At 36.9% G+C, this 27,185-nt stretch overlaps 1 protein-coding gene across 1 annotated transcript in view; it reads left to right on the top strand.

Moving 5' to 3' along the window:
* Positions 1-27,185, top strand: part of COL19A1 (collagen type XIX alpha 1 chain) — a 181,560-nt gene that overhangs the window by 49,747 nt on the left and 104,628 nt on the right. The window contains exon 11 of the mRNA XM_023922405.2: positions 15,935-15,979. Coding sequence (XP_023778173.2) covers positions 15,935-15,979 — 45 coding nt within the window. The remainder of the gene's footprint in view (positions 1-15,934; positions 15,980-27,185) is intronic.

The following is a 27,185-nucleotide window of genomic DNA, read 5'->3' on the forward strand; positions in this document are numbered from 1 at the left end:
ATAAAATAGTTTAGACAAAGAAAGAAATGCATATGTAAATCAAAAATTGGTTATTTCTCCACAACTTAGATTATATTCAAAAGATTTACCAAATTAAACTGGTTTTGTGTATTCTCCTTTCTCCAAATCTCTGTAGTAATTGTTTTCTTATGATTCACAGTATACAATTCATAGTGATGGAGATCATGTAAAATCACATGTAAAATGTGATGGAGATCGAAGTCAGACCAGAGAAAAAAGGAAATGTCCATTTCAAGAGCTCTACCAGCTGTATGAGTGCTATTTGTACTTTGAAAATGAGATTTACATGAAATTAGTTTTACATGAAACTATTCAGCAGGTATCTATAAAAGGATTAGTCCTTTTTTTTCAAGCACATGTATTTGTGATGATGATACAACAAAATGTACATGAACTCACATATTTTGTGAGCTAGAAGATAATAGTACTGGAAGAAACAATGCTACTTGTAGTGTTTTTATTTATTTATCTGTCCTATGGTTATCTGGAACTTCAGTTTTCTCAAGTCCAACATCACTGTACTGTCTTAAGTTTTAACTGACTTGGAAACCAAAAACTGATTTCAGTTTTTATAAATTTGATTATCCTATTGGAATTTTGTTTTCTTTATATTTGGAACAGGTAAGGGAATAATTAATAAAAGGCTACTTGAAATGTGAGACAGATACCATCTGTCGTATGAGTGCTACCAAGACAGCTTCCTGAACTTCCTGAACACCATTGCCTGGTGGGAAGAGCTCTTCTTTCCCTTAATGGTACCTGAGAAAATTATGAGCTGCATTATAAGATTATTTTTTCAATATAAAACATGGTTTAGAAATGTCCAGTGCTTTGTTTTCCAACATGATTTGCTATATACATGAACTTAAAATTTTGAAAAAAAAAATAAAATTACATGTTAGTGTAGCATGTGACTTCAAATTGCTGTCAGAGATGTTTTTAATATCCATCTCCATACTGAGTTACTACTTGGTCAGGGCTTCAGGGCCAGCTGTGTCATGAAATCCACAAATGGAAACTTGTTAAATGTACATCCAAATCAAAATGTTATTGTGGACATCCTTATGGCCATTGATCTGCTTTCCCCATTGCTCGAGCTAGGCTATGCAAACTCTAGAATTTTCCAGGGCATATTTGACTTTGCAGAAGAGCCATGGATGTTTGGCCTGTGGTGCCAGCTCAGCATATGCTTCTGAAGCATTAATCACTCATGTAAACGTACAAATCTGAGGAGGCGTTGGTGTTGAGTTTTCAGTAATGCAGTCTTTTCCTTGCAGCTGTCCTGAAAGGTCTCTGGACATATTGCCTTCCACATTTCATGTCCTGCACAGATCCTTGACAGGGATCAGGATATTTCCTAAGTAGCTCATCAGCGTCTTTGAGAAAACTTCCAAAATGCATGTGGAGCACTGGATAGATACTGCTTAAAGCCATCTTACTTAGTTTAGCTAATTCAATGTCCAATTTTGGACAAATCCAAAATTCATCCAATTTATGGATCCCATCACTGCTAATCAGTTGTATTTCTATATCCTTAGATCACGTATGGACATAAATTGTGTTAGTTATACAACTTTTGAAAAATCTTTGTGCTGTTTTCTCTAGAGTCTGTAACAGAATCAAGATAACATAACCAGTAACACAGGAAAAATATTTGACATCAGAAATCTTTTCGAAGTAAGGGAGTTGTGAACTGTAAGAATGTGGTCCAATTGGAAATTTTATTACCACTAAGTTTAAAGCTTGAGAATTGCTGGTGATGGTAAATCAGGAAGTTGGATGCCATCTATTGCAGCAACAAATTTTCTACAATTTTAAATTCTTTTTGTGTTTAGAGTGATATCATAGCGTAAAATTAATATACATCTGATTTTAAGAGACAGACATATGAAAATAGTAGGTCTCAATAGATTTGTGATACATAGATATGCTTAAAAATAAAATAAATTTTCTTACTTGGAAAATACACTTTAGATCATTATGTTTTCCAAAACTTGTTTCATTGCTTCAGCATGTATGGTTCTTGCCTGCTTGCTCTTGCTCTCTCCTTAACATTACAAGAAAGTGTTTTGAATAGCCTTTGATCATAAATTTGATTCCAGAGAGCTGTCTGCTGTGCTGACTTATTTTTGCCTTATTAGGTGATTTTTGCAGTTCACAACTCCAGGAACTGTTGAGCTCCCTGGTTTTTCAATTCCTAAAGCAAAACGACAGCAGTTCAGTTCAGTTCTTGAGAGAAAGTTCTGTGGAATCAAATTACCTGGCATGCACTGACACTGCTTGGGTTTCATTTCTATTCTGGAGGGAATGGTGCTGGTGACTGCTGTAGGTGTTGGTGAGCAAAGACTTCATATTTTAATTAAAGAACAATTGCTTTTTGAGGTAAAGGAAATATGCTTCAGTCCCCTTTGAGGAAAGTTACAGCATTGTCTTCTGTGCTCTCATGGGTTCCCTCAAAATCAGATTAGTATGTCTCAGTAGAACAAAATTAAAAATGTGATTTTGGAGCCAGACATTACTTGTATTGCTTGGCATCAAAGCCGTGGTGCCTTGCAGGCAAGCGACACTGGTGAGATAAGAGTGGGAGGTGCACTGGAACTGCATTAATCAGCAGAAGGTGGCTGGGCATGGGGGCCTGGAGTGCGGCAGCCGCCTTTGGGATGTGACGTGAGGTGTGGCCAAAGCAACCAAAGGTCACCATTCATTTCTGAGGGGTCTTGGATGCTGGGAGCAAAGCAGAGCATGGCATAGTGTTGTGCAGGGCAGGCCTTTGTTAGCCTGTTATGTAACGTGGAAGTAAAACATAATGTGGTTGTTAAATAATGCAACCGTTAAATACAGCCCTTTGTTCCTTAATCAGAGAGTCATGAATACTCTAGCTGTGAGTCTGCCTGGCTCTGGGATTCTTAACTGTGTTTGAAAAGCCTCAGTCAGGACCTTATAGAGACTGAAAGGGCAGGGGAGGCTTGAGGATCCTTCCTCAAATTGTTCATAAATTGTATTCATTGGATATTTCTGGAAGGTTTCTGTGGCACATAGATTTTAGTCTTCTCTTTCTTCCCTTAATTTTTGAGGGGTAGAGACTGTAGGTTTTGAAACTGATATTCTGAACTTTCCACATCTCATCAGAATGCAGAGCTCTAAGAAAAGCACCCATTATTGCACTGTGAAAGTTGGCAGCGGTGTGTTGCAGGAAATGGACTAACTGGGGAGGAAGGAACTTTCTCACTGTACTGCCACATTGTACATCTTGTCTGACACATTTTGCTTAGTTTTGTTTGTCTTCCTTTAAGGCACTAGGTATTGAACCTCATAGAATACTAGATTTTTTAATTTGATGAATCATTGATCTATATTAGGATAACTATGGATATTGTTATTGTGCTTCATTTAAATTATATATAAGAGTATTTTCTGCCTGGATAATAACTCCTATTATGAATAGCACATTAGATTTTTTAAAAAAAATCTTCATTTCATAGGGTAGAAAATTTATACATAGTACAAATTATACAGAAGTTGTAGATAATATTGTTGGCTGCTGTGACTCGTGGCTTGTTAAATCTCCTTTGCCCTTTTTTCAGGGGTGAGTTATATTACTAAAATTTAAGTAAGTGGAGCTTATATGTGCACTTTTAATGGCAATGAATATATTTCTTGCCCCCAAATCCACTAAAATTGTAGCATAGGTTTTATATTCCAAAATCAGTGTAAATTGCTTTTTAAAATTCACAGATACCAAATTGGTGGAAATAAAAACTTTGTTTTATTAGTAGAGTAAAATCATTCATATGTATTGCAAACCAGAATGTGTTATTATTTTAGTTCTCACTGCTGGCCCATATTTATAAACACCTAAGATGCATACTGCATGTTTCAAGTCTGAACCGATTAAATCAATGTGACACGCTGAGGCCGGGCCAAGTCTTGTCTAATCAGCAGTCAGCACTGTTGCTCTGGCATGAGGCTCCCAAAAATAGAAGCACAAGAAGTCAAACAAGTAAGTGGAAGGGCACTAAAAGAAAAAGTGCTGCTAATTCCACTGTTGACTTTTTGTCTAATGGATTCTTGTTCCCAGGCCACGCTAAGTAAAGCAACTGGCACGGTCTGTGCTCCTGCAGATGGCTCAGCAGTGACACACGTGGCCCAGCTGGGTGACAGGTGTTTGATTTGCGTTTAACAAGTACCTCACACAAGACAGACTTTTTTTTTTTTTCTTTAACAGATACAGAGAAACTAGTCAGCTAATGCTTTTTCTTCACCCCTTTCCCTATGCTCCCTTTCTATTGTGAATAACAGTTCTTCTGATTGTCCCACACACATGAAAATAACATGTTACTTTGAAATAAGGCTCTAAGCAGGATAAATTAATTTGTAATTAACTTTGTTTAATAGTCATAACCTGTTACCTTTCCACATGGAAGATACACAGCATATTATTTGCAATAATATCAAAAGAAATAATTATTTAGCTGTCCACCTCACAGAATGAAAATTCTCTTTAAAAGTATGAATGGAAGGAGAGTGCCAGACATCTGGCCTATGGCCATTATGCTCTGTGTTAGTGTGTCTTCCCATAACACGACAAGGTTTTGGGACTTTCTCAGACAGAGTAGCACAAACATGGAGTAAAAGAAATTCCCTGTCCTGTGGAGATACACTATTGATAAAGGTGCACCCTCTCTAGGGAAGAGCAAAGGTAGGAAACTATTTAACAGATGGGAATTGTGTACAATGTGTACAGCGCTATTCCTTAATGAATTTTTGAAGCTGTGTTGTAAGCTGCATTAAAGCACACTGCATAATTGGAGAGATTGTCTCAGTAGCAATCTAGGTGGTAGGAAGAGATGGGTTTTGTTTTAATGAGAAAACAACATTTGTTAGTCAGTACCATGATAGGAACTCTGCTAGTAAAGGCATCAATAAATAAAGAAGAGTGGCAGGATGATTTTGCCTGTCATCTTTGACTAATGGGAACCTAAGCTGACTGTGGCCAGTTTGTCTTCCCCACCCCATTTCTCCATACTTTGGTCTGAACATTTTTGTCTTCTGGTATCATGAGTTGGAAAAAGGTAAGACTTCAGAATCTATTAGGAGAAATGTGTGAGTCTCTGCAGTGACAGGGTTATACTGCCAATGTTGTCAAACAGCCAGAAGAAATACCACCCTCTAGAATACACTGTACTGGCAGAACTTCTGCTGAACCACAGAAGAATGAGAAAGGAATGCATCTGGAGAAATGGGTGTCAGAGTATTGTTGATTCTCTAAATAAACATTAGGCTTTAATGAGAGGATGGTTAAAAACTCACACAAAAGTCTTGTGTCCCGCAGATGGTGGACACATTGCTTTCTGTCAGGCATCCAAGATGTAGTAAGCAGAGTAGGCTAACAAACTTCAAAGAGGTTAAGAAAAGGCCTGAAAGGGAAAATTCCAACCCTACTAGGCTGAGATGTCATCATTATCCCCAGAGGTGCTCAGAATTCATGGGACTTACCTTTAGGGAGCAGCTCCAGGGCTCCTGTGCTGACAGTAGATCTGCTGATCCTGGATTCCCAGGTTAGGCTAGGTGAGTTGGAGTACTAGATATGTGGTTGGTATATCCTCTTAATCTGCCTCCAAAACACAATAGATATCAAAAAGCACTGTTTTGGAAGTGAGTAGAAAAATATCTTGGAAAAACCATAAAAATCTATGTGTAAGTGGAGATCTGGAAACTGTACCTTGAACTGATTTATTTATCTCTGGTTGAAAAGAGGTTTGCAGCTACAAGCACACCAAGAATATGGAATTTTAAGTACTGATGCGGCAGTTCTTAGATTAGAAATTTTGGTCTATATGCAGTTCTGTTCATTTCTGGTTCACCCTAAATGTTTACTTTTTCTACTGCTTTTTTTCATTTCATATCTGTGTGGTTAGACATCGAAGTTGGTCTCAGGATTGATTTTTTTTTTAATTTTTTTTTTTTTCTATTTTGGTGAAAATTGACATTTGTACCAGCTGAGAATCTGCCTCCTGAATCTTCAGATTATGGAACAGGATAGTGATGATGACAATAATAGTCCTCTTATAAAGAATAACATCTGAGATGTAAGAGGTTGACCAATGCTGTTTACATTCCTAATATAAACCTGAAGGTCCAATTATTGTGTTGAGTATAATAGTCATAATATATTACATTATTTTTGAAAAACATCAGCAATATGTTCATATTGACTAATGCTTTTTAACATTCATTTGGCATTATTGCATTTCAAATATTATTTGAGCAGGGCCAATTAGATTACTTTCCAGTTTTGTTGAAACTTTAATAGGATTTGGATTTACTTTAACACTATGTTATGGTTGGGTTAGCAATAAATTAATAGATGGTGTGTAGGTCAGGCAATTTTCCTTTTGACAGACCTGCTGTAAGGGAAAAAACATAGTTGCAATAAACTATCAGTCGTCCATGAGTGTAAGATTGCTTCAAACTTCTTTAAACTTCAGATAATGGAAATATCCAGTGGGTTAGACTTAATTTTTTAAACTGTTCACCTATAAGACCTGATAAATTTTTGAGAACTTTTTTCAGCCAGAAGCCTATTTGCATATTCTCACTACTCTATGGGAAATGTTTTTGAATTTTGTTTGCATTTTTTTATGTTCTGTGTATGATGTTGTAGGTCAAATGAACTGGATTGTTATCTAGCCATGTTTAATCTGTGTCTGCACTGCATTTTTAAGTTTTCACCTCTTCAAGGACATGCAGTAGCAGTGAGTACCACTTGTAATTGCCAAAGGCAGAAAGAAGACCTGATAGCAAAGGCTCTGCTTCTGCTAATACTTTTTTGATGGCACAGAAACCAGTCCTTGACATATATCCCAAAGACTTCAGTCAGTTTATTACCAAAGAAAAAAGGTGGGGAAAACAAACAGTATACCTGATTGTAGCTGTGCACAACAATAAATGGAGTCATCATTTCATCTTTGGTTTTCAGAACAACTTGTCTGACTTCATCCGTTGAGTAGAAATATTTTGTGGGAGGTAAATATAGGAACAAACTTTTGACTTATGTATTTTATGTATGAAAATATGTTTTATGTATTTGAATACAGATATTATGTGAGTTGCATACTTTTTGAGACATGGAAAAAAAATCATAGTTAAAAAAAGGAAAAAAAGGAAAAAATGCCACCTAAAGAGAGTACAGTCTGGAGTAAGGAGCCCTGTGGCCATGTTCTCTGATGCTCTGAACTGCCTACAACTGCTGATTCTTTAGTCTGAATACAAAGCACCAAAACCTAGATTTTCAAGTGTCATTTAATTTGGAGTATATTAACATCCAGTTGCCTGAATGAATAGGCAAGTTAGTCTTGTCCCAAAGATGGGTAATGGGAAGTGATGAGAATGAGGAAAAATTGGTGCCTTCTGAACTCAGTCTGTATTATAATATGCAAATAAGATCAGTAGGGTTAATTGCCATTTGCTCTTCTTTTGAGCAGTTACTTAACATGAGCCCTCTGGCTTGCCCTGACCCCCTTGGACAAACCATGGTGCGTCTGTTCCGCTGGGGCTGCTGTGGAAGCGGGACAGAGCAGAGGAAATGAATTATTTACCTGTCACAAGCCCTTCTTCATCAGGTTATTTTAAGGAAGGATCTTATTCTTGCTCACATGGATCAAGTTTGCATCAAGGATAGCACTGGGCAAGTACTCAGGAAGTGCTGGTAGCTCAGCAGTAACCAAGAGGGAATGAAAGGCTTGGTAGATGCAGTGAAGCCAAAATGTCATAATGTTCAGCAGAAACTTCTTGACACGAGTAATCCAGGAAATTCATGGGGCAAGTTTTAATAAATATGTTTTGAATATATTTTTATGTAACTAATATTCTATCAGGTGATCCTAACCATTAACATGAGCCTGTTTAAAGAAACAAGGAAATATTCTAGTAAGCTAAGAAAGGTGTCATATAAAGGACTGTAATTGGTGTGGGATTTTTATCTGTTCAAGGCAAAGCTCTGCCCCTGCTGGTGGCTCTGCACTATCTGGGTACGTGCTCCACGGGGGAGGATGCTGCTCAAGCCCACTAACACTATGTTGTTGAACATTCCGCTCCATTTCTGCAATGCTAAAAATAGTTGTCCTCATTTTAAAACACCAGGCTATTAGATTATTCCAAGGGTCTGGCATACTTAGACTAATGGAAGGCACATATCCATAAATTATCAAAACACTAAGTAGTGTTTGACTGTGCTGATTTTGCATCTATGAAGATGAATTTCTTTGCTAGTAACCCTGGAGTATCAAGCCTATTTTGTAAATCAAGCTACTGCCACTGCCCTATAAATTTAAAAATAAAAATATTTGGTTTTCATATTGAGAATGGAGAAGAATCTGACTGCTTTGCAGAATCATGTCTGAAAAATGCTTAAAGCATTTTACAGTAATTGTTTCTCTTTCCCAGCCTTGAAGAAAATCTCATGAAGTTCCAACATGTTTGGAATTGTAAATCTTGTTAGTGCCTAAAATAGTCCAAATAGCAAAATGTATTCCAAGTGACTGATAAAAGTTTCTTTCAACACTTGTTTTTTTTTTTGGCTCCTTTGCTTTTTTTTTTTTTTTTGTATGTGTGTGTTCAGATAATGTGATTCCTAATTAATTTTTTGCTACCATAGCGTTTGACAATACAGGTAACAATGCTCCTGATAAAGTTCATATACTTGTATGTTAAGATACTCTTCTTTTATTCTTTTTAATTTTTTTTAGTGAAAAGTCCTTTATTTGGGGAGGGGAAATAGCTAAATGTGGAAAGCAAGGTGTAAAAACTGGTGTAAATGCATTCTGAGAAGGTTGCTAAATACACACATACAAAGCATCTCATTCTACTTTCAAAATTCTTAGGTATAAACCAAATCTCTGTTTTTATAAGGTGTTGCAGTTCAATTATAACCTGCAAAATCAATAAATTAAAAATATATTAAGGACCATATCTATAAATACATTGTAACATTTAGATCAATCGCAACATCAATCATTTTAGATTTAATAAGAATCAATACTGATGATATTGATGTAAAACTGTATTTTTGCATTGTTGTGTTGAAGAAATAATTTGCAGAGCACTGATTAAACAATGTAAGACAGAAGATCTATGGCTTGTCTTCATAAAAAAACCTGTGATTGTGTTTTGGGGGTTCACAGTGATCCAGTATAGCAGGGAAGATGGAATGTTATTATCTGATAGCAGACTATGAAGAATTTTCCACTATGCATCCTGTAAATCTAGAGAAAATGAAGGGCTAGGGGTTAATTTTAATGATTAATTAGAATTTTTCCCCAGTACGCTACCATGTATTGTTAAAGACAGGAGCTGGAAAGAAGATGTTGGAATCTGAGCCACGTGTGGAGTTACAGAAATGCCATTTTAGCAAGCTATTTTAAGATGTATTTGTAATTGTATTATGTCATGAGGACTTTGTATTTGTTTGCTTAATTATTTGTATCATTCTGTTGAATAATTGTTCTTTTATTCTCTCTGTTTTTAAGAGAGACTGCAGTTTTTTCTTTGTCTCTGTTCCTTTTATGTCTGTGAGACATTTGTCTCCTGCTTGGCTTGGAATCAAACAAGTGAACTTTGAAAACTTTCTTTTGTTGCTGAATCTTGGCGTGGTCAGAAAACTCAGTTGGGTGGTGTGCAAGTTACTAGAGCCAGCTTCTGTCAAGGACATCAGATCCATGAATGGAATGGAGAAAGTGTTTCATTTTAGATTCTTTTAACAAGTCTTCTAAGCTCCTATTTGAAGCCATATGAGCACAGATGAATTCTACCAGAATTTAGCTCAGTAACTGCAGTTTAATTATGACAAAAATTAAGGTATTCATGGTGGCATATTTCATGAATCTGTAAATGGAGGGTGGTTCTTAGCTCTGAGAGGCAGATCTAGGTTCCCACTAGGTCTGTAATTATTTAATACACTTGGCTAAGAAGAAGTGGGAAAGGAAATCACTGCAGTATTTTACATTTTAATTCTAAATGAGACATTACTAAGATTTTAACTATACCTTTTCCTTGTAAAGCTATATACTAAATGCAGAATTTAATTGTCTGTAGCTCTCAAAATTCTTGATTTATTTTTTTCTTTTGTTCAAATACTCCTTATGCAGATATTGAAGAAGTTTACTGTGTTACTCAGCTTGAGTAGTTACCTTTTAAAAACACTTTTTGTTAACAAGGTGTTAGGTTTTACTTATTCTCTGTTTCTGAATGTAACTTTTAAGCATCTGGTTAGCCGAATGGAATTTGAAAACTCAAATCTGATCCTTAATTTTCATGGCCTAACCCCCAAGAGCAGTGTAAGGAGAAAGTAATTTGGGAGCCAGGGGTGGCAGTCAACTGTACAGACAACTTACTTGGCTCTTTTTTTAAACATGGGTTAGAGGACAGAGTAAACTAACAGCATTTACAGAACATTCACTTGGGAAGTAGGGCAAGCCTGCCTGCTTGCAGAGGATCAAGATTTGCATTTCTTCCTGCTGAGTAAGTTGGGCCCTTGGAGATGAGGAAAAAATCTGAATCAGCCCTTTGAGCAGAGCCTAGAAACCAGCAGTCAGCCCTGTGCATACAGCTCCCTGTTGGACCTGATGGATCCCTGTGTGCTCGGGTGCCTGATAGCTACTGGGGAGACACTGGAAGCTGTGGTAAAATTATCAGAGTTTTAGGTACCTGGGTAATATACAAGACTATTTTGGACTGTCTTCAGAATAGGGCCTGAAATAAATCTTGAGAAAACTTTTCATGTGATCAAAATTCTCTAAATTTTGGTTTTGTCCAGTTGTCTGAAGCAACCTATGGCTATATCTGCTGCAGAATTGGATAATCTGCAATTTTTAACGGCCTATTATTTTGAAAGTAAAAAGTCTATTAATCAAGCACAAGATAAACGACATAAATAACCCTAGAAATGAATTCAGCTCTTCCATAGAAAAAGAATGAGAAGCCATACATGTCTACATGCCTTTTTCTCTTAATTTAGCTCAGTGGTGAGTTAGGTCTGTAAAATGATGGCTGTGTACAATTTGTTTCAGGGGGAAACTGGCTTAGTAGGTGCGCCTGGCAAACCCAGTCTCACTGGCTCCAAGGCAGAAGAGAAACCAAACAAATACCCAAACAAACAAACAAAAGTTTCATTCTAACCGTTTACAGTGTCAGCATCCTTTTTGCCAGCTGTCCAGTATCTACATAAACGGTACTTGGATTACATATCCAGTTTCTGAGTTATATAATGTGACAGAGGAACTTTACTACTGGTTTCTCTTTCAAAAGAGAAAGGACATCGTGCTGGGGTACAAACCTGCCCAGCAGTATTATTTTGCATTAAGACCAGGTTAATTGCCTAAGTCTTCAAACTGTCTTCAAACTGTCTTCAAACGGGTCTTTTCAAATACGGGATTACAAATTCAAAAATTGGAAATTTGAGAATCTTGAGATCTCAGCAAAATGTGATGAGGAGCAGCATTTTTTCCATTCTTCCATTTTAATCTTTTGCTCCTTCCCGGAAGTGGAATATTGTAGGAAGGCCAGAACTTGCAAAAGGAGACATATTTATTATAGACCTTGCTGGTAATACTTGTTAAAATTGCCTCTTTACATGATCAGATATTTTGTTGATTGCAGATGTTTTTAATGGCAAATATTTGGAATTAAATCTTGATGTCTGTCCAGCTAATTCCTTTTAGAAAATTGTAAGGGAAATAGTTCTGCTGCTTCAACAAATTAAGAGACCACACAAAAAATTCCCCATTATTTTGTTGTTATTAAAATTTCAAGAAAATGTTCTGCAACATGACCTTGATGCAATTTGTGTATCTTTAGGGCAGACACTTCCTGTAATATAGCACAAGGGGAAGGAAGGAACTTATTTTCTGCAGATGAGGTAGTCAGCATTTTGTTCAGCAACAAGACTACCAGTCTATCAATTTCTACATCCAAAGCCAGGATCTCACGGACTTGTACTACAGGCTTATTTAAAACACTGAAAATCAGATCAGGAATCCTGCAGTGAGTATCAGGACAAGCAATCAATATTTGTCCATGAAAAACTTTTGTCAAATGTTTTGCCTAACTTAATATGAGAATTCTGCCACACAAAGGAAAATTTAAGCCAGCCATACATGTGCTACTTTTTAAATTTCACTTTTCTGTTTCTGTAGCATTTGAATTCTTTGAAGTAAGTTACCAGTGGCTTGGTGGTGCTACACCTGGTATGCTGGGTCATGTTTGGGGGAGTCCTTCACCCTCACTTCCACAAGAGATGTGGAGAATCCAGAGAGGGCCTAGCAGGGAATTAATTTATGTTCAGGGGCCTAGAAAACAAGACATCTGAGGAGAGTTTCAAGGAGAAATTTTTTTTGAGTGTGGCAAAGAGGAAGCCAAGGTATGATTGAAATTGTCCTGCAAATCTGAGAGGCTCAGCTGGTTAATCTTCAAGGACAGCTTCCTAAAACCCCAAGAACACTTCATGTTTTTATGCAGGGAGTATAGTATGGCAGAAGGCCAGCATGGGTGAAGAAGATGCTTCTAACTGACCTCAGACAGAAAAGAAAGTAAACAGTGGAAGCACAGGTGAGCTACGCAGTAGGAACATAGAAACACTTCCAGAGCATGTGGTGATGGTTAGGAAACCAGAAACTCATGTGGAATTGAAACTAATAAGAGAGTTTTAAGGGCAACATGAAGGGCTTCTGTTAAGTTCATCCATAGCAAAAGCAAAGCTGAAGCAAACTTTAAAAGTTGACCTGCTACTTAATGGGATGGGAGATTTGGAAAAGGCTGAGAGTACCCAAATTTTTTTTCACCTCTTTTCAAACTCACCAAGTTTTTTTTCCTCCTAATTAGTTTTGCCCTCAGGCCTGCCAGTTTACTTAAGCATGTTAGCAGAGAGTGTGATGATGAACCACTGACCACCAAAGCAGAAGAGAATGTTAAGGATCACTTAAGCTACTTGGCTGTTTGCAAGACACCAAACTTTTTGCAACCAGGGGTGCTGGGGCAGCTGGCTGATGTCACTGCAGGGTTGCCCTCTGTAATTAGCAAAAAATTATGATTACTAGGGAAGGTCACTGATGACTGGAAACAAGCAAACATCATGTCCATCTTCAAGAAGGATCCATTAAACTGCAGGCCAGTCACCCTCACCTCTGTCCCTGGAAAAATTATGTAGCAAATTCTGGAATGCATGTCTGAACATAGGAAGGACTAGAAGGTCACTGTGAACAGCCAGTGTGGAATTACCAAGGACAAATCACACTGACCAACCTGATTTCCTACTTGATAAAATGACTGTCAGTGTGGATTAGGGGAGAGTAGTGGACGTTGTATACCTTGATTTCAACCAGGCTTTTGGCATAGTCTTCAGACATATAATTACACTAGAATCTGAGAGGTTCTGACTGGATAAATGAACAGCAGAGTGGGTGGAAGATTGAGGTCAAAGGTGGAATGATGCTACACAGTCTGACTGCTACCTAATAACAAGTGTCACACCCCATGAGGCAATACTGGATATTATTTCATATCCTTATTAATAACATGGATGATGGGGTTCTCATCAAGTTCATGGATGTTATCAAATGCAGGGAAGCAGTCAGTGCACTGGAAGGTAGGGCAGGAACAATATTTTCAACATGCTGGAGAGATGAGCTGTCACAGAATTCTTAAAGTTAAGTAAAGACAAACATGAGTGCCTGCCTCTGAGAAGGAATACCCTCATGCCACAGCACAGGACAGGTGCCAGACTTCTAGAAAGCAGCTCTACAGAAAGGGAGTTGGGAGTTCTGCTGGCTGCCCTTTGTTTGAATAAGGCCAAAGCATCTTGGGCTGCCTTAGCAGGTGCTTGTCCAGCAGACCAGGAGGAGTGATTGGTGAGTGCTTGTGAGACCACATCTGGAGTTCTGCATCCACTCTGGAGCTCCCTGGAGAGGATAAAGAGCAGCTCCTTGGGGTGAGTCCAGCAGAGGCCCACCAAGCTGGCCAGGGCTTGAAGCCCATGATGTAAGAGGGGAGGCTGAAGGAGCTGGGCTTGTTCAGCCTTAGGGTGAGATGATTTGGGGTGGTGGGCAGTGTGCAGACTCGTTGCTGTTTGCAAATACTGAGTGGGTGTGGAAAAGCCAGAGTCAGACTTCTATCAGATGTGTCCAATGAAAAGATGAGAGGCAATGAATACAAGCTAAAATTAGAGAGATGTTGACTCTATCTCAGAATAATTTTCATATAATTAATTTGGGATTGAGTAAAAAACACAAATGGAAAATCTAAATGAAGAAAACACTTCCATGATTTTTTTAGAGTAAGTGTTAGCTGTGTTGTGTGTCCAGCAGTTGGGGAAAAATGGGAATCATAGAACAACCCAGGTTGGAAGGGGCTTCAAAAGAATATCTGACATGAATTTTCACAAAAAAAGGAAACCAGATGAACTGAACAGAAATCGTACTCATTTGTAAATTATTTCAGGAATTAAGCTTTCATTCCACATGTGAGGACATGTGGAAGTTTATTTCACTAGAAACCATTTTGTTTGCTTGGTCTTGGGCTTGCTTCTAAAATTGAGCTGTTGATTGTATAAGCCACCCCCACCAAAAGAAAAAAGTAAAAGGCAGACACTGTAGAAAGTGATGAAAAGTCCAGAATTATTTGATAATTTATATTTCTGCACATCTCCAAAGCTTTGGATTTAATTCCCAGATGTGTAGTACATGATCAGTACATGATACATTACTTGAAAGATTTTACAAAACACTGCTAGAATTTTTGCAAGCTATAGCCAGCTGTTCTAGTTAACCTCACTTAAACCTTAGACTTCTATTTAAGGAAATTACACTCTCTGAAGGGTGAAAGAATGTTTAGACATTGCTCTGTCTATTTTTTTTTAAGGAATTTAAAAAACACCATAAGCTTTCCTTTGGATATTTTCCACTCTTTTCTTCTACAGATGTGTAAAAAATCATGCGTGTTGTTCAAGGCCATGAGACTTAATTCTGGAGACTGGAAAAGACATGCAAACCATCTCCAGCTATATGATTTGAGAGAGAAAGGAAAAGTTTGCATTTTTAATTAGGTCATTTTTGTGCTGTCTGTATATACTTTTGCCCATCTGTCTTCCGTATATCTCACAAAACATGCAAGTACACATTAATAAAAGCCTAGAGCAGGTGTTATTTTTGTATAATATAGACAGACTGCTGATTGTATTTGATGAAGATGCTAACGTAGTAAGATTGTACACTATGATCCTTTTCTGAGCTAAAGGTTCGGAAGTTAGAGGTGGAAAGAGCATTATAATAGGCCTTTTTATTGAAATACTATCAGACAAAGAATTCAATCTGCTGAAATAATCTGACCTTGAGTTAATAGTTTAAAAGTCACGCCTTCTGTGTTTTCTCTTTCTTTGTTTTTAATAGTTGGGTAATTGGATATGGTTTTCAAAGTGAAATAAATTAGTTTTCTTTTCATAAATTGTATCTGTGTATTTTTTCAATTGATCTGGGTTGAAGACCTTCACAGTTGACTAGTCAAATTTAAAAATTAAAATGAAGGTATTAATAGGAATAAGTGTACTAAAATTGACTCTGTGGAAGTATAGAAGTACTTTAATAAGCAGATCTAGAGTCAATAAATAGTTGAGAATTTTTAAATCTCAGAAAATCCCTTAGGATGAATGGAAAAATAAATTACTCCTATTAACTGACAAAACTATGGAAAGGCATATCAATTTTTTGTAGACATTTCACACCTTTTTGAATGAGAAACAATCAGCTTCCAAATTATTTTGTTTTTGTCTTATAATAAAAGTTCAATGCATTAAAATTATTTCAAAGAATACCATTACTTGAACAATGTTTGTTTGAGATTTGTATTTTATCCTTTTTTGTTCCAGGGTGAACAAGGCTTTCCAGGTAGTAAGGGTGAAGAAGGTGAAAAGGTAAATTATTTCATCCATGTAATTTATTGGTTTAACAATATGGTAGATGGCCAACCAAGCAGAGCTTTTTTCTGAGAGTGTACCTTAACCTTTAATTAATAAAATTCTTAAAGTTTTCATATGTGAATGCTTAAGAACGAGAAGTTCTTTATGTATTTCCTGGGTGTCATCAAGGCTTCTTTTAGACTTTTTTTTTTCCTATAAGGAAAAGTTTTATGAAGAACCAACAGAACCTCTGCAGTGGCAAGAAATAGTTCAATAGCTTGCATTAAAATGGGAACTAAACCCATTTAGCCTTCTTTGTGGAAGGCTATCTTGGCTGATAGAATGCCAGCACTGGGTGGCATTAAATGATGCAATACAATATTCTTGTGTTACTTCTGGCAGTTAAGTCTTCCCAGGTAGGGAAGTAAAGTAAATCAAAGGCAAGTAAATGTGTGTTGAGGGACAAATGGAAGGAAGAGCCAGGTATTAGCTTGTCTAATAAGAATTAAAGTAAGAGTGGAGATAGTTTATGGTTGTAACTTCAGCTCTTAACCCTGTTCATGCCTGTTTACTAGTTTCTCACTAATTTTGGCTGGTTTGGATTAGGCAACCTGAAGTAAGAGTCTTTTCTTGAAACAAGTTGTTTCTCTGTGCTTTGGCCCACTGTCTAAAAAGGGTGCAGAAAAGCATTTCTGCTGAATTTATATATCATAAAGATGAAGAATGACAGCAGCTGCTATTCTGGCAATATTCAGACTGGTGAAAATAGAGAGTAGGTGGAAGCTTCTGAATTTAAAAAAGTGTAATATATTTGTGAGTTAGGCTGCTTTGGACACAGATATATTCACTCACCCACCATACCTCTTCAGAAGTGTCAGACAGCTTTCCAGTGTTCATATTTTAAAGAAAGCATGCTATGGATTAACAGAATTGAAGCAGATTTAAAATGTGGAGGTTTTTTTAGGAAGAAGTATCCCAGTAGCCAAGAAGGAAGAAGTATCAGAATTAAAAACCAGCATCCATAGCAAGTAACATTTATAATGTGAGATTTCAGCCTCTAAAAAAACCCACTTGTTAAGCTTCAGTGTTTCTGACTCCAATGACAGATCTTATTTCCATGGTAGTATCATTATTCATCAGTTCTGAAAGGCTTGTGCATTTTTTTCTTTTTTTTTTTTTCCCTCCCCATAATTGCTCTGTAGCTGTGCTGTGTTCTCCTCGAGTTCTATGAATAAAGTGTGTTTGAGCACAGGCACATGGCTCCAGTTGTTGCTGCCACTCTCTTTACTTGATTTTCCTTATTTTAAAGCAGAGATAAAATGACCTAATCACTGGTAGTTGCATTTTTCTTATCCAGAAGCTAAACCAGCATATTTTTTTCCTTTTGTCTCTGTAAATTCAGATGAAAATTAAAAGGTCCATTTGAAAAAAAAAAAAAATCTAGTGTCTATTAATATGTTTACTATTATTTATTATTAATGATGCATTCCTTGAAATTAAAGGAAATATAAGAGTGGAAAGATCTTTATTTACCAGTGTTCACTCAAAAATAATTTGGGCTAATTTCATCAGAAGCTATACATGATATTTGTGTGGGAAGTGTGTTCTTTAAGGTTATGAGACGTAGGTCTTAGCAGTTACTTAGTTCAGCTTTGATTCAAATAATTGTGTAACAATAACAATGTAGAGTTTGAGCTACTAAACTCCAGTATAAAAAAATTATCAACACATTTGCATTTTAACATAGCACAAAATGAAATAGTTACACAACTTTGTAACAAAAATGATTACAAAACCTGAAATGGAAAATTTTCCTATTACCAAAAATTCTGCCCAGTATTGTGTATTAAGGAACAAAATTTTTGCACACTCCATTTTGCATATCACCTAAGGTGATTGGGATGCAGCTACCTCAGTGTGGGATATTTGCCATTCCAGACTCCCCACAGGAGTACATGGAAATATAAATGTACATGGAAAAGAACCATCCTCTGCTTTTGGTTCAGTGACCCTATCATTTCGTAGGATTGAATAGTTGAAACCAACTCAGCCTTATACCTCATTTCGTCAAATGAAAATAGTTGTTTTTTGTATTAGGTTCTGCTTTGGCAGAGCAAGCCTTAGGGACATCAGAGAGACAGAGACAACTGATAATTTGTACATTACAGTTATGGGAAGCATTGGTAATGTAAATTATTGAGGGAGATTCCTTCATGCTGTTTAGGGGTTTCTCTGCCACACTTGGTTCTTCCTGAGGATTCCAAAAGTCTTGTTCTGCTTTTGGTCATGGCTGAACTTGTTTCACTCTTACAGAAACCAATGTACAGGAAGTACAGACAGTGCAAATGTAATGTTGCAAGTTTTCCCACCAATATACTCTCACTGTGAATTTATTTTAATTCTCCTTTGTATTCTGTTTTCTCTGTGTTACATAAATTATGGCACTCTTATATGATAGTCTTATAACTGCAACAAAAACATTGGTTTACCCTTTTATAGTGTGACTGAAAAAGTATACACTGAGAGAAGTTTTAATTGGTTTGCTGCCAAGTAGGCAAATATATAATGGGGATCTGTTCTCCTTCTAATGCTGCTTAGAATTTGGATTTTACAGTATGGGATAGAAAACATGACTAGTACATTTCATGATGATAGGCAGTCAGAAGGTACTGATAACAGGTAGAAGAAAGCTTTAAAATACAGAATGTTCTTGGTAAATCAGAAATGTAGCCCGAAAAGAAAAATGAAATTTCAACTGAAAGAATAAGATGCTCCAAAGTGAAGTATTGTCTGCAATACTAATTAAAAAGTCCTATTAAAAAGTGCTATTTGGTGTTGATATGTTGATATGAATGAGAATGACTGATGCTCAGAAATACAGAACATTTGGGGAAGGATTGCATGATTGACTCTTAGTGTGGAGTCAGCTGAAAATATGTGAACACTCTTCAAATACATAACATTACTACAAGGAGGAAAGAAATGGTCTGTCTGCGTGTCTGTAGTGTATGCAGAGCAGTGGGCTGGAAATGCAGCAAGGGAGATGCTGTGTAGCCATTAGGAAAGGGTTTTTAATTTTAACAGTGTTGTTTGTTACGGAAGTAATTTCCTCTTCCAGTGGTCTGCAGTTTTTATCCTGGTAACACAAAAAGGAATAAACTAAAGGCTTGGTTCACAAAAACACAGGAGATGAGATTATCTTAAATGACTTTGCCATTTTCTGTTAATAGCATCAAAACTATGGAAGGTATCCCTTACACTTATTTCTAATTCAATAAACACAGAGAACAGCAGGACAGTTTCTTTTTGAACATACATACTTGTTTGTTTTTAATGTCCAGTTAGTAGTTTTCTTTGATAGGACTGTAAAGCTCTGAAATAGGTTGTGCATAGTGAAATTTTTCCTTGAGGTTTTCAAGGCAAGCCCTGAGCAATCTGGCCTGATTAACAAGTTTGGGTCTGGATTTCATTCTCTCTAGGTTTCAAGATCTCAGACCTATCTTGAAACTTGCAGAGGTTGAAATCTTGTTTATTATTATTTATTTTGATACTAGAAGAATGTGCATCACTGGGAGGGTTGGAACAGACCCAGTCACTATTAGCTAGGTTGAAAAAGTCCTTTGAGATGGTCAAGTCCAACCTATGACCTAACACATTTTGTTTACTGGACCATGACAGTAAGTACCACATCCAGTCTTTTTTAAACACTTTCAGGGACGGTGACTCTACCACCTCTCTAGACAGCACATTCCTTCCAGCCATTTCTTCTGCAAAGAACTTGTCTAATGTCCACCCTAAATATCCAAATTGGAGAAACAACCTCTAAAATATCTTTTTCCTTTGTTAAATCTGTAATTAATTCTCTTTCCTCCTGGTTATTGCTTCCTTTGGTCACTCCAGTTGGTACTCTTTAACTAGGTCCCCTACTTTTTCTGTCGTCTTGTCTACCTTTTTGGAATATGTATTTTCTTTAGTACACTTTACAGATATGATTCTTTCTGTAAATGAGCTAGAACACTGAGAATTCAATTTTCTGGGACACATGGAATGTGAATGCCATATAGATTTCATTAACCTTTAGCAGTATATGTGGAACAAACCTAAATTATATTTGAAATAGTGGTGATAGAAAAGCCAACAAATTTACATGTTAATTATAGCTGAGCAAACACGACTTGTTTGTCACTAACAGGTAATAGTCATTTCATAGAGCTGGGAATCTTTAATTCCATGCCTTGCTTAGCTATTTCAAAACGCTAGTATAAAATCCCTGTTTGTGTTTTAAGTCAGAGAGACAAGGTGTGCTGTTATGTAATGAAATCACAGGACTAGCTGATATCTCAGAAGACTCAGAAGTTGAGAGGAGGATTGCTGTGCTCTGGAGAGGGACTCTTCAATTGCAGTTTCACTGGACTGGCTGCATTCCTTCATAAAGTGTATTCCCTTTCTTCTCACACTTGAAGCTGAGGGTTTTAAAACTGGTTGTCACTGGACCTGAGCTATGTAGCAGTTTATGTGCTGTGATATGCACTTGTAGACACTTGATCTCTGGTAAAGTTATTATTTTACTATAATTCTGTGATTAATATTTATCAATATATTTTTTAATTTTTATTATATATAATCTAAAAATATAAAATATCTATTATATTTCTCAATATATTAATTATAAAGTTACATGTGTTTGAATAAGGGAAACTTTGAGAATAAAACCATAATGATAGTTACTGTTTCCAGAGCGCCACCCCTTTTACATTATATATTGCATGTCTAATTGTGCTTTCACCTGTGTATACATATGAGTAGAGAGTAGGAGTCTGGGGCTTGTCCAGCCTAAATGTAGAAAAAAATTTCATCTGCCTAATTTTCTTCTAAACGCAGGATGTTCTTTGTATATATTTACTATTTTCTGAAGTACAACTTGAATTATCCCAGGAAATAAGGCTTCATCTATTTCCTTTAGAAGACAATTCCTAATAGATCTTAGTGTCAGGAAGATTTCCTGGAGGTTCAGTGTTTTCTACTTCATCCTATCACACCTAATAAAATACTCCTCTGTCTATCATCTATCCATCCAGAAAACACAAGGCTATAAACTTCCAGGGTGTCCCCAGGTGTAGTCTTTTCTTTCAGTCTTCAATATGCTTTTCTTAAATAAGCATAAAGAAATGAAGAAAGAATTGTGTTTCCTAGGTCTAACATGCTGGTTTAAAGCTAGCCATTATTTAGTGTTTCTAATATTTTAATGTCTATCATAAATTTCAGGGGTAAAACCAGACAGCTTGAGTACTGGGGAAGCTTCCAATTTACTTGAAAAATAGAAGGTATTGGACATAGAAGACAAAGGTCCATAATTAAAAATACTAAAAAACTACAATTAAGAGAAGCAGTAAATTACAATTAAGAGAAGCACTATGTATTAATAGAGTGCTTCTGTTTATGAGCTGTAGATTCTTCTAGAAATGCTTCAGTCCAAGCAAAAGATTAGAGGAGTAAATTCCATAAACTGCAAATCTTGGTGTAACCATGGCCACTACCTGGTCTTAATGTTTTTTGAGTAATGGAAGAATGTGCACTTTTCATTATAGACTTAGGGTCCTATTCCCTAGTTTGTTTGGATGTGAGTGGAATTGGTTCCACTGTGCTTAAAAATTGTCTCTTACCTGTGCTAGCCATCAATGCAGATACTTTACTGGGGAAGGGAGAAGAATATCTGAAATCCTTGGTCTCCTGTTTCATGCAGGTAAGACTGAGTGCTTTATCAGCTGGATATAAACGTGGACAGAGGTTTTTCATACTTGTCTCCTAATGCTATATAGGGAAGAATACAAGTTTTTTTCTTTCTCATCTTGTAAAAATTTAGTCACCTCTTTCCACCTTCTTTTGTTTCTCTCCCTGAAACAAATGCAGTCACATCAGCAACATTACCAGGGTAGGGTAATGTTTAGGTAGTTCTGTGATATTTGGCTTGATCTGGCCATCTTCCTGTTGTTTAATGCTCTTGCCCTTTGAAACAGGCTTAATCAAAAGTGTCTGTTGGGAATAGTTCCCTAGCCTATGCTAGCTTTTGAATTGTGCCTGGGAATTACATGAGGAAATGCTAATTGGACTCATTGAAATGTCTGCAAAAAATCCTTCACAGCTGGGGTCTATCAATTAAATGATACAGATGACCGAGTACCAGGTCCCAAGATCTATCACTGTTTAATTTACTTACACATACCCATTTGGTGAGATTAAAGGTTCATCAGGCTCAGCATCCTGCTTCTAATGATAGCCTGAAGTGGTGCCCTGGGGAAAAGCATGAGGACAAAGTAAGCAAGTATAGTACTCTTCCAGCCTTCAATTATTTGAGACTCCATCTCAACAGATGTGTTTTCTGTGAATTTAGTAGTCTTCAATGGATTTTTCTCCTACTAAAAATACAGTTTTCTTCTGGATTCATGTAAACTTTGAGCATCTGCAATATCCTGTGGTGAGGAATTGAACAGTTTATCTTTGTGTTTAAAGAAATACTTCCTTTTGTTTATTTGAAACCTGCTTCCTCTTAATTTGATTTGGTGTCCCCTACTTCTTCCAGAAGGTTCCTGTTCTCCTTTTCAGTATCAATTGAGAATCAATAAGCTTCTGTTACACCTTCCTGAGCTGTCTCTTTCAAATTGAAGAATATCAGTTTACTTAGTGTCTCCTGCTATGAAAAATATTCAGTATTGGATCATCCTTACTTAGTTGCTTCTGATATTACTGAGTTCTGTTCCAGTGTTTAAAGATGCAAAAGACAAGAACTTCAGTCTACCTGTAATATCACAGGGAAATTCTTTGGTTTATTCTCTGTGCCTTCTTGTCTCCCCACAGGGACTTTTCTGTTTTCTCTTTGAGTGTGGCCTCAGGATCTTGTTCTTGATCCTTTTTAACTGGTTATTAACAGTCACTGCATTTAGGAAGTTCTGTTTGTATTCACAGGTGTTATGGCTACATAGGGGATATACGGATTTTATAATCTTCATCATTTGATGTATATCTACACTGAACTTCATTTGCCCTTTTTCCATGTTATTTCATCCTATAATGACTGTATTGAGTCTGTCACAGTTCATCCTCATCTCTTTTATCCTTAATCATTTGGTAGTTTCACCAGATTGTTGTGTACTTCAAATCGTTTTTCTTTGAGGTTTGAGTGTAAACATTCCAAGTCTTGCTAAGAACAAGATTAACAGAAAACTGATTTTTACAATACATAAATGCTGGTCTGGACTCTGAACCTCTTTCTTCCTTGGAATAGAAATGCAGTATTTGACAGGTGTGGAGGGCTTGTGGCCTAAGAAAGGTATCTTTATCTTAAGCTCTGAAAATGGCTGTTTGCACATATTGAGTACAATTGTTTAAAAACATCTTGAGCCTGACAGAGTTCAGAACTCTGATGATCCCTGTGGGTCCTTTCCAACTCAGAATATTCTGTGATTCTGTAATTTACTTTGTCCCACAAAGCTCTAAAAATTCCAGTTGCTCCCACAATGTAGGAAGCTTCTTGCATGGTAGGCCCAGACGTGGATCTCTGGGCAAGAAAGCCCACGTGGTGCTCTGCAGAAGCTGCTTGCTCTGGTGAGCTTTCTGGGGTATCAGAAGCGTTTCAGCTTCCTTAGCAGGCATTCTGCTGAGATATGAGGTTTAATAGTGTGAGCAGAGCACCGAGTCCTTTGGATGTACCGCTTCCAATAACAGTGCCTTCTGTGCCACTTTGGAGATTTCTGTGAAGACATATCCAGAGATGGATGGCTGCATGTCATTACAGCTGTAATGCCTAGAGAAAGCACTTGCTAGTTTGGAAACAAGGCTGTAAGCTTTTTGACTGTTAGCTAATAAATGGTAATTAATTTGAAATTAATGTATCAATTTTTGCCTGTAACACAGGGTGCACATTTAGCAAGTGAGAACTGTTGCAGAAGATTTTTCATTATGAAAAAGACTGTACTGACAGGAATTTAATGAGAAGAAGCAATAGGATAATCTAATAAACAGTACTGATGCTGCAATATTTAAAAATAACATTTAGCATAAATTGCATACATGCTTATGGAGCCTTGTAGTTCCCGTAGTTTAGCCTCATACTTTGAGACCTCTTTGAAAATTCTTTTATCTAGTATTTACAAAATAGACATGAATGCAAGGACTTAAATTTGCAGATGAAATCACAGAATAAGGGAATGCTTAGATTTGGAAGGAACCTTAAAGCTCGTATAGTTCCAATCCTCCTGCCATGGTCAGGGACATCTCCTGCTATACCGGGTTGCCCAAAGCCCCATTCAGACTGGCCTTGAACACTTTGCAGGGATTGGGGAACTTCTCTGGGCAGCCTGTTCCAGTCTCTCACTACCCTGACAGCAAACAGTTTCTTTTATGTCGTCTAAGTCTTTCCTCTTTTTCTTAAACAAGTTTAAGTCAATGGGCTCTGTATGTGAGCTTTTGCAAATCTGAGTGTTTTCAATGAGGAAAAGGATTAGAACTTATGAACGATTTGATGAAAGGAGAAACAGCAAAACATTACAGACATAGGTCGCTGCAGAAGAGGAGATGAGAAAACTGGTTCATTAATATACTAAAAATAGAACTCAGTGTGTGCATATGAGCAGGGGAATCTTTTTAAAACCTGCAAAGACAGATGTGGATGTTGCTACTGAAAAGTCAGTAATATACATTTTAAAGTATATTCAAGTTTCAAAGCACTTTTTTTGCTCCACTTAGTAGTAGTTGATGTTTATTAACATAATACTGTCAGTGATAAATATGGTCTTCCTCCCAAACTCCTCCTTTCCAGTTGCTTCTTCCTATCCCCAGTGTCCCTGTGCACTGCTATTGCAACTGTTTGTGTGATTCCTAGTAAAATAAACAAGTCATGGAACTATTTAGACCAAAAAAGTGCCTCTGTTTACTGGATTTATATCCCAGCACATTTTGTTTCTCCAGACTGGTATGTGGCTGTTCTTCAGCAACCAATGCAATTCAGAAGAAAAGGCATATTTAAGTGACTAAAAGATGCTGCAGACCTATACAGATGACTTTTGGAGTTGGAGAGCAATGTGATTCTTTTCAGATGAAGCTACACTGAAAGATGTACTTTGGGAGCAAGCCTAAGGTGCTGCAGTTTCAATGGCTCATGAATTAAGTCAGACTAGAGCTACTTCAGTGTAGGTTTGGAATAATTCCAACAAAATACAGTGTTGACATCTACTGCTCTGTCATTTTCTCCATAAATCATCTCTTTTGTGCCACACTCTATGCTCATATGGACATAAATAAAAAAAAACTTTCAAGGAGACCTGACTTAACATGGCATGGAAGTCAAGGATATTAAGGCTGTTATAAAGGATATGCACAGAAGTTCAAGAATGGTAAAATTGTACAGAAAGATGTGCTAATGTAGCTAACTGAGTCAGCAGCTTTATGATGGTACTTTTTACAGTATGCACATTCATCATCTTTGTGTATTGTTTAATTTTAGTTTAATAAGCCAAAGAAGCTGGATTAGAAGAGCAGCTAATCTGCAACAGCTGCTGAGAGTTTCTGTGACAGTAGGTGAAAAGAAGGTGAATACTGAGTTGTCTTAGATGTCTATCACTGATCTTCCTGGTATGGTGAGGCCAGTATATATTGTCCTAAATAAAGAAAAAAAGCTTAATCCTGGTACCATTTTAAGTTTTATGTAGTTATGGAAGGCTAACAGTAAGTTAAACTCCTACTGGTGGTAGCTGGCCAGTAGATACAGTACAGATTTTCCAGGATGACCTTTCTAAAGATAATTCCTCCCATTCAGTAGGTTGTGGAATATTGTCCCACCTATTTATTCTAGACCTTTTGACTTTTCACCCTTCACTGCACAGTGGTTCAGCTAGAAGAGAAATGTAATTGTTTCTATGGATGATACCCATAGAGCCTGTATGGGCTGATTGCATGGACAGTTGCCAGGAAAGTGGGAGCTGTTAATTTCAATCCACTCAAAAGGGGAGAAAACCTCTTGAATTAAATCTCTGTTTACTAAGTTTTGTGTAAAAGGCAGAAAATTCCACCTTTTCTAATTATATTTTGAGCTGGCCTTAGCGAAATCTGACTGAGCAAGGTGGATGTATTTTGAACACAGATCAAGTCTCCGCCTCAGATAAATATCCATTAGGAGACTGAACATACCACATCTTTAAACCATACCAGGGTTTGTGAGAGCATTATTGAAACACCAGTTTCCTGGTATAAAGTGTGAATTTCTATGACCTTATTAAACTACTTATTGTAGTCTAAGAAAATAGAGATAACTGATACTGCTGTCTGTGTGGGCCTGATGAACATGGTTAATAGTCACAGCTACAGAAAAAGCTATTATTCTGTTTTTTGTGTGACAGAAATAAAGCTAGAGGTGCAGCCTTTGGCAGAAAAGACGTAGCAGTCCATCAGCTTGTGCAAACACTTGACGTGCCTTTAACCATCTGCAGAACATCTTTTAGAGTATAAATAACAATAGCAATACCCTGCCAAAACCATGAAAGCATGTGTGTCTAAAAAATACTACGTTCTGTGAAAGCAATACTATTTGTCAGCTGATGTCAAGAACAGATTGGCTTTCGGTTGCCTTAGGAGACAAGCCCTGAAAAGAAACTAGTTTATTCCTCCTACGGAAAAATCTTCATTCAACACTAACACCAACCCGGTATAAACAGAAACTTCCCCACTAAAAGGCAGATAGGATTTTAAACAATTGTAGCTGCAAGTCAAATCCATTTCTAGTATTTACTTAAGAAATGGAAAAATAATCTGCTCATTAAATGAGACAGTTTTTTTTTCTTTTGAGGTTTTAATCTACTGATAGATACACAAGGTACTTAAGTTTAAAATTACTGGGGAGATCAGTCAGGGGAAACTTAGAGCCAAATTCAGCTATTAGTTTTATTCTTGAACGTTGTAAGAACAAAACTGTAATAGCTCAGGGATTTGTGCAAGTTGAGACACGTATTATGATTCCCTTGTGTTAGGCAAAGTGCAAAGACAGAGTGGGCCATTTACTTAATCCAAGGGTTATTATAACTAAAATATAAGTATTAAGACAGCAGATGGATACCTGCAGAAAAACCTGACCTGATTGGCTAATAAAAAATAAATAATACGAAAAATGATGCTACACCTGTTGTGCAGATTTTGTGATCATAACGCTAGAGAAAAATGGGGTTGAAGGGAG

This window comes from Cyanistes caeruleus, chromosome 2, assembly GCF_971803275.1.
Source record: "Cyanistes caeruleus chromosome 2, bCyaCae1.hap1.1, whole genome shotgun sequence".
NCBI lineage: Eukaryota > Metazoa > Chordata > Aves > Passeriformes > Paridae > Cyanistes > Cyanistes caeruleus.